This window comes from Neofelis nebulosa, chromosome 1, assembly GCF_028018385.1.
Source record: "Neofelis nebulosa isolate mNeoNeb1 chromosome 1, mNeoNeb1.pri, whole genome shotgun sequence".
Taxonomy (NCBI): domain Eukaryota; kingdom Metazoa; phylum Chordata; class Mammalia; order Carnivora; family Felidae; genus Neofelis; species Neofelis nebulosa.
In genome coordinates this window covers 4868501-4881742 of record NC_080782.1, presented here as the reverse complement: position 1 = coordinate 4881742, position 13242 = coordinate 4868501, and the positions used below count along the sequence as shown (strand labels likewise).

The following is a 13242-nucleotide window of genomic DNA, read 5'->3' as shown; positions in this document are numbered from 1 at the left end:
AAAACTCACCGAAATACAATTCTTAGGGAAGGGGCCAGCCCCCCATGCCATGTTAGGCTACAAATTTAGTCTACATCTTGCTTCTTGAAATCAGATCTATAGAGAGGACCCCTCCAGGGCCCGTGTGGAAGAACATCATGTCCTCTACAAGGGCATGTTCAGCCCTCCCCAACTCTTACACCTGTCCTTCTTGCCTCTTGCCCAGCCATCACTCACCCCTGACTTCTCTGTGGAGTCTTCCCTGGAAACTTCTGGGCCCGTCTACAACTTCTGCAAGGCAGTGTAGCATGTAGCTGTGTCTGGTCTCTACTCATTTGTTGGTGACTTCTGCATGTTTTTCTTGTCTTATGAGTTCCTCTAGGGAAGGAGACACGTCTAACAGCTGTCCCTTGCCTACTATGTCTGAGTGAGTGGAGAGATGGCCAGTAATTTCGGTTGATTGACTTCCAGTAGGAGATTGGGGACAGAAAACCAGATATGGTTACAAGTGAATTCTATTTGAATCATTGTAATTGTTCAATCTGAGCTTTTATCCAAGTATGTTCTAATTAAACCCAGTTGCTTAACACCAATTTCCCCATACTATCGAAGTGATACACAAAGTTCAGGTGACAGTTTCTGGTTTTTCCAAACACCTTCCCTCATGGCTTAGGTCAGTCCTCACAGTGACCCCATCGGAGTTTACAGTCCAGGAAACTGAGGCTCCAGCGGGTGGAATTATCTGCCAGCGTCAGTCACACTGACACGGGGGCCTCTGCCCTTCTGTTCCGGGTGTTTCTCATAGTCCTTAGATTTCCCTCTCAAAAAATAAGGTTGAATTTTGGTAGACAGAGTGAACTTGGGGAGCTAAAAATTGGGGTCTAAACCCTGTTTTTTCCCTGAGCAATGGATTTTAGAGACTGAGTCTTCTGGGGTATGTGTGCACGTGTGTCTGTGTGTGTGTGTGTGTGTGTGTGTGTGTGTGGAACCAGGGCAATAACCTTGCTGCTCACATGGAACTTCCTGAGGCATAAGTAATTCTTGATCTTGCAAACAGCCAGTAAACCGTGTGCAGGTCTAATCCACAGCCCGTGGCCTGTAGTGCAGGGGACCCCCAAGGCGAACGGCAGTCAGCCCAGGAAAACCGCTGGCTGGGCAGGAGGAGACGTACGTGTGAGCTCATACTTTTTCTTTGTCTCTGTGGCCTCCGGGGGACATGAATATCTGTACACCTGTCCAATCATCTCCCTGCTGTCTGTCTGAAGAGGGATTTCTTGGCCTGTGCGGAAGGGTGACCCCAGCCAGCCACTCGCTGAGTCTCGAGAGAGCCTTCCTCCCACCTGGGACCTGGAGACAGGCATCAAGTTCGGAGGGGGGAGGCAGCCTGGTGGTGGCAGGCAGGACCCTCATGCGGGGTCAGCGGGGCACGGCCAGGCTCCCCCGTCTGGCCAACGCTGCCTGGTCTGCCTACGATGCCCCAGTCACTGAAAAGGGAGTTCTTCCAACTAAGAGTGAAAGCAATAGTCATGTTTTCAGTGACTCTCCACTGCTTTCAAACCACAAAGTCTTACCAATTTAAGTGAAAAATGGCATTTCTTTCACTAAAGAGTATTTCTTCCATAACTTCCAGTTTCTAACACACCCAATGGAAATAACATGCAAAGGAAATAAAATTCAGGGTGTGCGGAGGGCTAGACGTTGGGCTAAGTGTCTCCACCCCCCACCACCCCCTGGCCCCGGTCGCTATTGGCAGTGACTGAGGCCACCCTCGGGTGGGAACCAGCCTCCTGACCGCACTCGGCTGCGGTATATACCCTGAAATGCTGTGGACCCATTCTTCAGTCAGTTAGCAAACAGCACGGAAGTGACAGGCTCTAGATATAGGTTACATACTGCATAGACACACATTACATACACTGTGTGTATATACACATTATACTCTATGTATATCCAAATATATATACACAAGGTCTTAAAAGAAAGTTACCGTCCATGTCACATCAGAAGAGGAAAACATCTGGAAAGAAAGTGCGGGCACTTTCCCTGGCAAGCCGCTTTTGTCCCGCATCTGTGGTATCCACAGGGTAATCCCATTACACAGGAGCCCAAAGGCTCAAGGCTGTGCGCTAAATGTCAGGTTTCCAGGACGGAGAATTCCCTGGAGAGGATCAGACGGAAGAACAGCTTCGGATCTTTGCCATCGCGTTTCGTGACTATGACTACGCAGAGGGAACATGAGCAGGCGGCCACGCATGCTCAACACAGTACCATCTTGGCCGGACAGAGGGCGCCGCGTGTGAATTACGGGCATAGGAGGAAGTGGCTTAAAAAAAAAACTAAGAGCAGCAAAAAGGGGGCGGATTTGGTGAACGGGCCAGTCGTGCTGGAAGCTGACCCCCGTCCTCTGAGGCCAGGTCTTTCAGACCCCTGACAACCCTGGACAAGTGAACAGGTCCCCGGGTTAGCCAAAACCGCCCACAGAATTTTAACCTAATCGGCAAAGATTTCTTGCCCTTCACACTGGTAAAATATAACTGGCAACACTCGAGTTTGGTCAAATCAACCCTTAATGCTTCCTGTTAGCTTCTAACTGCTTCTCTTTTTGCAAAGACCGTGGGTCCCTAAGACTCAATTTTTTTTTTTTTAACCTCACCGTAGAATGCCATCGTGGCATTTCAAATATTAAATTTTAAAAACAGATCAAATATTTTAAGTGGAAGGACAGCCCCCAATGATTGGATTCTTGAGGCAGGGCATCAGGTATGCATGATTTTATTTAAAATGTGTCCAATAAGATTTTTCCACCTGGAATGAACATTTTAACCTCTCCCCACGTATTGTTATAAACAGTATTTCCTCATTTCATGGAACTTCTTAGAAAGTTCTAAGGAACTTAACAGAAGAGAAAAATGAACTGTGGGAGATTAAATAACAGGAAGTTGATATCACAGCGAGGGTCCTCGCGCATCACGCAGCCCGGCCCCCCCTCCCCTCCCCGGGACACACAAGTGACTTGAAGGGTGAGGAAACAGACCCAGTCATGCAAGTCCTCGTATGGTCACTTGGTACCCTTGGCGGTTCTCGGATTCCCTGTCACTAGCACAGATAATAAAATGAGTCAGATGACTTCAGTGAATGGGAAATTGTCTTTTGCTTTTGGTGGTGGGTTGACGAGCTGAGAGAAGATAGGAGCACGATGCAGCGTTGGAGGAACGTTCCGGAATACTGAAGAGGCTGTCCCAACGTCGGAGCCCCGGGGAGCGTGCACCCGGCATCTGAACCGTTGTGCACCCACGGTGGCCACAGCACCCCTGCCTCTAGTCTCGGGGCGCTGCGGACAGGTGCACACCACCGCGGAGGCAGAGAAAGCACATTCTCCCCGGGGGACATCTGTCATTTTCCATCTCTAGAACTTGGTGATATTAAGTTCGTGTTTTCAGGAGCCGAAGGTCATAGCACAAATGAGGTCTACATGTCGTCACACGGGGCCACAGAAAGACACGTCTCCAAGTTATGCTGACCTATCGGGGAGAGAAACAGACACAGAGCACAGCGATGCGGGGCGTTCCTAGGAAACAAGAACGGTACCACGTACATGGAAGTGGGCGAGCAGCAGGCACTGGCTCTCCTGCCTGCTCTTTGGGGCCACTGTCTGGGAAGAAGCTAAGGGCAGTGCGAGGGGCAGGCACAGGGGCAGGCGGGCTGGGGGATGGCACCATCTCAACACGTGTTCTAAAGTGACTTCGAGATGGCCGCTCATTTACAATCGAAACCTAATCCCGAACAGCGTTCACTCCCTCGTTCTCCCTGTAAACACATCTGTTCATAAATAACTTAAACGTCTCCTTGGCATTCAGGATTCAGTTCCGGCTGCAGAGTAGAAAAGGGTGGGGGATGCTCGGCGTTGAGGAGGAGATGTCGGGAATTCGTGTGTGTGTGTGGACAGGTGGCTGAAGAGTCTACCGCACGTCGCCAGGGACATCAGCCGTCGGACACGGGCGGGGTGACCCAGCCGTACTTTTCATGCGTCTTCACCAAACTTTTAAAGGTAGCTTCGGCTTCCTTGCGGCTGAAGGACTTTTTTGATTTGCCGGCCTTTCTACAGATCCGTCCCTGCAAGAGAGGGAAAGGGAAACCAGGTTAGAACCCCTGCTCTGATCCCACAGGGGCTAACTTCTGCTGCCTTCACCTGTGGGACCCCCAGACAGGTGCCAAGCAAGCGGGGTGCTGGGCTTGCAGGGAAGGAGGGGTGCCGCCCAGCTCCCCCTGATGCCTCATTTCCAGGCCCGGAAAGCACCTGCTGGCTCCTCTCCACCCGGCTCCCCGTGGCCCGGGAGGCCCCGGCCTGCACCAGATGAGCATCTGCAGAAGCCTTGGCTTGTCCCTCGGGCGAAAGGCAGCTCCCATGGCCTCTGCCTCCCACCGAGGACATGTTCCCTGTGACTTCCAGCCTCTCCTGTAACAGACTCATATTTGGATGTGTACACTCACGTATTCACACACACATTTTAAAACTCTGACTTTAAGGGGCACCTGGGTGGCTCAGTCAATTAAGCATCCGACTTTGGCTCAGGTCATGATATTGCGGATTGTGAGTTCAAGCCCCGTGTCGGGCTCTGTGCTGACAGCTCAGAGCCTGGAACCTGCTTCGGATTCTGTGTCTTCCTCTCTCTCTCTGTCTCTCTCTCTCTCTCTCTCTCCTGCCCCTCCCCCACTTTCACTCTGTGTCTCTCTCTCAAAAATAAACATTAGAAAAAATTTAAAAAATAAAATAAAATAAATGAAAAAAAACAACAACTCTGACTCTTAAAAGTGAAGCCCAGGAACAATGAGTGAATTTCTTGTAATTCATGTCTCTTGGGAGCCATTTCAGGACAGGACGGTGGAGCCATTTTCCAGGAAGAGGAAGGCTGTCCTTGAGCCCCGAGAGGAGAATGATGAGAGGTAGGTGCCCCCTTACACAATCCCAGGGAGAGGCCCGACCCCTCACGGGACCAGGTGTGTTCTGGCCGGAAAGGTGGGGCGTTGGCATCTGCAGTGGACAAGAAGGTCTAATCTACCTTAGAATGGGCACAGCAGGCTCTGGATCACGAGGGAGAAGGAACCCAAAGGCGCTGCTGATGTGACCACCTCTCAGGTGGTCCCCTCCTTTCCAGAGAGCCCTGGGAGTGAGGTGTGCCTGGCATCATGGGGAATACTGAAGGGAAAGAGGAGCCTGGGCAACGGACCATCGGTCAGCAAGGCCTGTTGGGGCTCTTGTCCAGCTGCGCTGTCCTCCTTTATGCCTCATGGCCAGCAGGAACCCCCCTGAGCCTCTCCTGGAAGATCTACGTGTCTTCCTAAGCGTTGCGTGCGCACATTTTGCAGGTGGGGTGGAAGAGATACCTCGGAAAGACCCGGTTGAGTTCCACCCACCAACAAGAGCACGCACACTGTTTCCAACGATCTCCTGATGTTTATAAACCTTTACTAACAAGCCCCTCTGAGTGGACCCTCGGACGAGGCATCCGGGGCGGCAGCCACCCTGGCCCATGTGGCCACAGGCAGGTCAGGTCCACCCAATCTTAGCTGTCTTAACCCACTAATCATTCTGGTGGGAAGACGGCTGCACCGGCCTCATAATTCACAGGGAAAATGGCACCCAATCACCAGCCTCTGGGAATGGAAGACTGTTCTGTGCACTTAAATTCGGAGCATACGGTTCAACATCTGTCTTTCCAACGGTGGAGATGGAAACCAAAGCCCAGAGAAGGAGCCAGAAATCCGGGTACAGCTGGGCTCTGCCCCCTCTGGACACCTCTCTGGCAGAACTTGTCCGTATGCCCACCAAGGGCAAGGCCACCTCATCCAATCTGCTGCTTGGTTCCCATCACACAAGCTGCTGAAAGGGCAGAGGAGGACAGGAGGAGAAGAAGGCAGGAAATTGCCACTGACTGACTTCCTGAAAGTTCCCCATGTCTCTCCGGGATGTGGCTCCTGGTTTTAATTTTGGAACTTCCCACTTTTCTTACGTGGCATAGTTATAGCTGATAAAAAGGGACTGTGAAAAGCTAATACATTTATAATCATCATCATGATGGGTTGAGATCAAAGTCCAAGGTTGTTTCATTAAACACAAGCAAATGCACCTTTGCAGGAATGTCAGCATCAATTTCTACATGGAGTGGGAGCAAACGTCAGGCTGTATTCTTTTGCACAACATGCAGATTCTAGCCATCTCTTATCATTCTTGTCTATAACACCAGAAGTCCATGGCAAGGTTTGAGAATTCTGAACCCAAAGCAGCCAAATACAAGCTCTCGAATATCTTGGAATATTCTGTCACTCTTGGCACGAACATAGACTTTGTCTATTCCCTGTGAAAAGTCCCAACTGTTACAAAAAACAACAGACAAAACCCCAAATGAACAGACCGCTCTTTGTTTCCTTTTCTTCCCAGGAAATATTATGAACATAGAGCCCCAGCACTCAGTCAATTCAGCAACCAGGAAACAGAGTCTGTTGTCGGCCAGCCGGAGGTTTCCGGACCTTCGCTGCCCTCAACGGAGACCTCTCCCCTGGTCCGCTGTTTCTCACATCTTAGTTTACAGTTAACAGATCTCTTCTCATAGATGGCCTGTCCCCTTCTGATTGGCTGTTTACATATCACCCAGCGAGATACCGAGCTTGAGAAACACCACTTACGTTGCCTGGCCCTGCCAGGGTGGCTGAGCTGTTTTGCTGAGATGCCCCTGCGATGCCCCCTGGATCAAGAAGGGGGGACATTCCACATGCCTGAGCCCCCGACAGTCTGATGTGGAGCCGCCTTCCATTTTCCACTCCCCCCACCCCAGGTACCGTCTCCTAGAGGGTGGACTGTGGGAAAACCTTCAGCTCAACCGCTCTGACCCTCTGTATTTTCCTCGATAAAGTGGGAACAATATTCGCCACACAGCATCATTATGAGTGTCAGAGAAGATCCTGCATTTGGAAGCACTTCAGAAAAATGTAAATTGTGTCTTACCATTACTTAAGAGCTGTTTTTCTTATTGTTACAACATTCACATTTCTCCCTTGTCTGTTTCCATTTGCCTGATGACCAAAGAGTCCCTTCTGGAGAGTTTCCCTGAATAATTGTTGTTTCTCCTAAAATACCTCGACGTGTGTTTAGCTCAAAAAGACCTGGAGGGGAGTTTACGCAACCCAGTGTGATAGCTTTGCGCCATCATTAAGAGCTTAGGTATGTAACCTCCCTCTCTCCTGAGCCACAGACGGTAGATGCAGTTATGAGCAACCGTAGGATTTCCCCCCAACTGCCTTAAAAATCTCACCATAACACGGATGTCGAGCAGTGCTAATGAGAATACAGTTCTCTGGGACTGTGTGTGTCAAACAAATCTATGAGTTGATACTTTGGTTTGACTTTTTTTTTTTTTTGGCCACGGAGCTTTTGGGCTATCACAATCACAATAATTCAACGTGAAAAATTCTATATGGCTACACATTTCTATCTAGCTAATAAGCAACTCCAAACTCGGGTCCTCAGTTCAATCCCCTGATCCTACATGGTTTCCATTACCCCAATGAGCACATTGAATTTCAGTATGGCTGTTTCGCTTCTTTTTTCTAATTTTATTAATTTGATTTAGTTTTTAAATTTTTTTTTGCTTGTTTTTGAGAGAGAGAGAGAGAGAGAAAGAGGGAAAGGGGCAGAAAGAGAGGGAGAGACAGAATCCAAAGCAGGCTCCAGGCTCTGAGCTGTCGGCACAGAACCCGAACTGTGAGATCATGACCTGAGCTGAAGTGGATGCCCAAACCAACTGAGCCACCCAGGCGTCCCTGTCACTTCTGCGTTTATTCCTTCACTATGTTGGGTGCAGGGCCTAAAAAGACAAAGTGATATGGCCCCCGCCTGTAGGGGCTTAGAGCCCATTATGGGGAGATAACGGGGGTGTGCTGTAGCTGCTGAGACAGAAGGCACACGTCAGGGCTCCCAGCCTCAGTACCATCGGCATCAGGGGCCCGATCATTCTGCTGAGGGTGGCCCCGTGCACTGTAGGATGTTTAGTTTAGCTGCGTTGCAGCTGGATGCAGCAGTGGCCCCCAAGCAGATGACAGGCGAATCGTCTCCAGTCACTGCCAAATGTCCCCTCAGAGGTAGAATCACACCCTTTGAGCACAGCTGGAGTACAGAATAAAGACGGCCCGGACCAAGGAGTCTGTTCATTTTCTATCTGTTTAGCCAAGGATTGCTACAAGTCCTCCCCAAGTTAGCAACTGCTAGTCACTGGGATCGCACGGCTTTCTAAGGTAGAAACGATTCTGGTCCTCGTAGGGGACCAGGTGGGATGGGGGGCGGGGCGGAGGGGAGAGGGGGGTAGTGCCCCTTGTCTATGCCTCGAGAAAGACTTCTTCTGTGTTTGACAACAGTCAAGCTGACATATGGGTGGCAGGTGTTTTCCAGGCCATGGTGGCGAGGACAAGCAAAAGCTGAAACAGCCTGATGTGTTCAGAGAACCGTGGAAAGACACTTGGTGAGTCTGGGGCATGGAGTGAGTGAGTCTGTGTGTGTGTGTGTGTGTGTGTGTGTGTGTGTGTGTGTGCTGGGGTGAGGAGGGTACACAATTCAACAGACCTGGCTTCAAATCCCTGCTCCAACACTTCCTGGCCGTGTAACCCTGGGCGACTTACTTAACCTCTCTGAATCTCAGTTTCCTCATCTGTAAAGTAAGCATACGAATAGTGTTACAGGACACTGGATTTTTATAGGGGTTTCCTACGTTGAAACACGTGAAACGCTGGGCACAGTGCCAGGCACAGGTGGCCACAACAAACGGGGCTTTTGATTTTTGGAACTATCACAGAGGATCTTACCCCTTGACAATTACTTTCCTTCTGGCCTCTTGGAAAAACAAGACACACACAGGGGCGCCTGGGTGACTCAGTCAGTTAAGCGCCGGCCCCTTGATTTTGACTCAGGTCATGATCTCACAGTTTGTGAGTTCGAGCCCTGCAATCGGGCTCTGTGCTGACAGTGTGGAGCCTGCTTGGCATTCTCATTCTCTCTCTCTCTCTCTCTCTCTCTCTCTCTCTCTCTCTCCCCCTCCCCTGCTCATGTGCATGCTCTCTCTCTCTAAGTAAGTAAACTTAAAAAAAAATTAAAAAACAAAAGAACACACAAATTTCTGTCTTCCATATGGACATCACGATTTGGTTTCTTCTGTCACGGAATGTCTGTGGGCAAATCTAGTATTTTGCATTTATGTGGCTGATTTCCCAGCTTTTTTCAATATTGTCTGTTTTAACACCGTTGTCTCATGACAGTGCATGAGATAAATACACTCATTCTATATTTCTCCCTTGATTAGGTTTTTCTTCTTACCGCTTTATTTTTCTTCACAAACCTACTTTCGTGGTATTCCTGTGTTTCATTTGCCCGTGAATTACAGGCTTCCGCTCTTTTAAAAATAGAGTTTCCAGACTCCTCATGTGAAGTTTTGAGGTTCTTTCACTCATTTCCTGGGCTGAATTACAGAGCGGCCACTTGTTTTCAAAGTCTTTGAACGTGTAATTGTTAGTCTGAGAGCGCTCACAACCCCTAACCCCTCCGGCGCGGGTTTCCAACCCATGGGTGGGGGGAAGACACGCTCCCCAGATCTTTGGAAGGAGGTCCACCCTGGAAGGCAGCCACGAGTCCACCGCTCTTTGGGGTCTAACGTGCAAAGCAGATCAACTCACAGAGTTCCAGAGCGCAGATAGGACCCTACAACAGACGAGGCAGCTTCAAAGACACGTTTTCAAATCGAAACAGTTACGCCAAGCCGCTGACCAGCGAGGGGGGGGACTTGAGCTGGATCTGGTCCAGTGAGGCGGCAAACAGCAGCTGGGAGCGGGGACACGCTGATGTGGTTCTGCAGCACTTTCCACGGGTCTGAGAGTGTGTGTGCGTGTGTGCGTGCCCGAGTGCACATGTGTGCCCGGGCGCACGTGTGTATGTGTGCACGAGCACGCACACAGGTTCTCCCGTACGTGGCGTCTCCTGAGCGCCTGTGCCTTTGTGTGTGCGGCTCTATGTGATGGTCAAGCTGCACGGAGAGATGTGTGGGTCCCTGAAGTGAAATGACCACCAAGGGTACCGACAGCAGCCCTGAGGGAAGCCTCCTGGCTGAGCTGGGGAAGCCCCAGGCCACCTGAGCCAGTCAGGAGGGTGGTCAGTTTATAGTGGGAGACCCCCGCCTGTCGGGGAGTCTGCCGAGCGCCAGCCAAGGCAGGGAGGGGAGCCTGGTCTGGGGCGGAGGCAGTGTGGGTGGGGGAGAGCGGTTAAGTCCAGCAAAGGACAGGACAGCAGGGCTTGGGGAAGGATGGTTTTGGTGGCGGAGGAGGCCCAGGACGTTTCAGGCTTCCGACCCGGGAGGAAACAGGTTTCCAGGACCAGCCACTGAGTCCTCTGAGTCGGCGGGTTCGGAACACGCACCAGAAACGCAGCCACGCAGGGCTGAAGGGGGCCGTCGGATGTACTGCGTGGGGCTCTCACATCGCGGGCTCCAAATCACAGACACGGGGAGAGTCCACGGCGGGGAGAGAGGAGGGAGGGGACACAGTCACTGGCTCTTGAGTGAACTACCCTCCCTGCGCCTCAGCCTCCACACCCGAGTCCTACGCACAGGGATGGGGTCTGAACACGTGCGATCCTTCCTTTGGGGAAGGATAAAGGGGAACTGGTCCTTGTGCAGCGGCAAGATGTCTGACGGCGACTGGGGCACGGTGATGGCAGAGCCGATGGCACCGTCTTGGGAAGGGAGTGGGGAGGGGGCGGGCGTCAGGCAAGGGGGTATCGGGAAGCCACGGCTGGCGCTCAGGTGGCAGGTGAGCGCCGGGAGAGCACCTGCAGTGTGTGAGATGCTTCCTTGATTTGTCATCAGATCGGAGCTTGAAAAACTCCTTTTGGCCTCATGCTTTAGCAATCTCTGCACACGAAAACCCAACGAGCTTGGTTGTTAAGGACAGCTCAGCTATAAAAAAAGTTCCAAGAAAGCAACCTGTATTTCCCAAAGATTTATTAAGTGCCTGCCCCCCCAGCAGATCTCGTGCAGGTTGCTGGAGATCCCAGACGGGGCCAGGTGAGCGAGAGGCGCAGGGCTTAACCCAGGAGCCTGGCGGGCACAGCCAGGACCACTGACTAGCTTTCCTGCGGAATTGACTCTCACCGGGGCCAAGTTTGAGAACACCGCCCAGGATACAAAGCCACTTCACTCAAGGAGGACTGTTTACCTCGTGGAACATTCCAGAATTTTCCACTGAGAAAGCTCAGGTAACCTATGCTCTATTACAGTTTCTAAACTATTTTCCCAATGGCTAGGTAACAAATGTCCGCAGATATCTTCTCTTAAATTTGTGAACACCTCAGGATATCAAAGCCAGGCGGCTTTTATATAAACTTGGGTAACATTCAGTAGCCATGAAACTGAAGCTACCTTATTTAACATTATCATAAAATATCCTCAAGCCACTGGCAGCACCGAAGGCACAGCTTGCAAAACACAAGCATCTCCACATCCTCTACACTTTAAAGAAAGTTCTAGCAATTATTGAATCTTTTTTCTTTTTTGAGACAGATGGTATTTTCCTGGAAGAAGCAAGCAGAGAAAAATAATTTTTTTTCCTAAAAATTTAAATTATTTCAGATAATCATTTCAAAAAAAAAATTTTTTTTGGCAATTCCACGAATGCTGATACTTCTGCTTAAGCAGCCGGGTCCCCATGGGTTTCATTAGCGGCACTAGAACACAGGAAGTGACAGCTCCTTGACATACTTATTGAAGGCGGTCACGGCGGCTATGTGCCCGGCATCCTTCTCGGGATGGGGTCTGAACGCACGCATCAAACCCTCCCCGAAAGCCCACCAGGTAGGCTTCGCTATAATCAACTCTGATTTACAGATGAATAAGCAGACACGGCGAGGTCACGTAATGCGGTCAGAGTCACAGAAGATTCCAGGGCCGTGCTGGAGGCCATGCTCTCAAGCCCAAGGCCAGGCCGGCCCGCAGGCACATGGAGGAGGGTTGCAGATACAGGAGAAAGGAAACACGACACTGACCATGTACTCCACGAAACGCCGCCCAGCCTGGCCTTCTCCCGTGGGACTCAGGACGCGCCGAGGTCACTGAACGCCCACCACTGCCCTGCACCCTCTCTGTCGCACGGGGCTCCACCTCTGTCATCTCGCACGTACCAGACTTTTAAGCCCGGAGCTGGCCAGTGACCTAGACCCGTCTGGTCTTCCGGCCACAGCGCTGTGGACCCTGGCGCCCTCCTCGACTCCGGTCTGTGTGTGACCCGAGCAGGCAGGTCTTCCTTCGTGAGACACCTGCTTACTCACAGTTCCTGCTCCTCAAGACGACTGGCCACCGTAGCGTCCGCTGCTCCTGGACACAGAATGCAAACGGAGCCCGTGGACAGGCCAAGCCGAGGACCCCGTGTTCCGTTTGCAGCCGCTCCATCAGTGTCTTCTACTTACGAGCTAAACCCAGCTGCCTACGTGTGGGGTTCTGGGCCAGCCCCACAGCACATCTCTGTCTCTGGTATCAGGGTCAGACTCCCTGGATCTCCACACACTGGCCTATCTCGGTTCACGGAAACCTTCCTCCCTGGGACCCGGCTCCACTGGGACGAACAGGTGCGTGTTAAGTCCATTAGCCTCGGCCACCTTCTTGCGCCGCATCCGTTCTGTGCTGAGTGACCGGCTGGCAGGAAAGGTGGCATTTTCCTGCGCAACTTGACCTCTCACGCCGGAATCCAGGCGCCCATCATCCCTACACACTGGGCCTTCCTTAGGGCACCGTATTTGCCCTTCTTCTTGGAGACACATTTAAAGAGGATGAGGGTCGATGTTCTCGCCCACAGTGCCACCGGTGCTTTCGTCTATCTGCTCGTTCTCGGTGGCTCGATCCTCGCTGCAGCCCTCCGTTCCGGGGCTGGGACTCCACTCACTCCGACTTGGGGCCACCCACCCAGTGCACGCACCCCGATGCCCGAGGCTGCTTCTGTCTGCCCCACGGCCCTGATTTAAGGACCGCGTGCTGGGCACACGGAGCTTCTCTGCTGCTGTACGACGTGGGGGTGGGGGGCGGTTGGTGGGAGAGGCCGGGTCATCCTCTTCTCCAGGGAGGCGGGGCCTGTGGGCATTCGGGAACCAGCCGACAGCTGCCAGCGTGGCGAGGTGCCCCATCTGCCCGCCTTGTGCCCTCTGCCCCACAGAAGGCAGGTCTGCTGGCAGGGGTCACT

At 51.8% G+C, this 13242-nt stretch overlaps 1 protein-coding gene across 1 annotated transcript in view; it reads right to left on the bottom strand.

Moving 5' to 3' along the window:
• Nucleotides 1–2735: 2735 nt before the first annotated feature.
• The window catches only part of UBE2QL1 (ubiquitin conjugating enzyme E2 Q family like 1), a 40074-nt gene continuing 29567 nt past the window's right edge, over nucleotides 2736–13242 (bottom strand). The window contains exon 2 of the mRNA XM_058715147.1: nucleotides 2736–4092. Within this exon, the coding sequence (XP_058571130.1) occupies nucleotides 3961–4092 (132 nt within the window). The 3' untranslated portion in view covers nucleotides 2736–3960. The remainder of the gene's footprint in view (nucleotides 4093–13242) is intronic.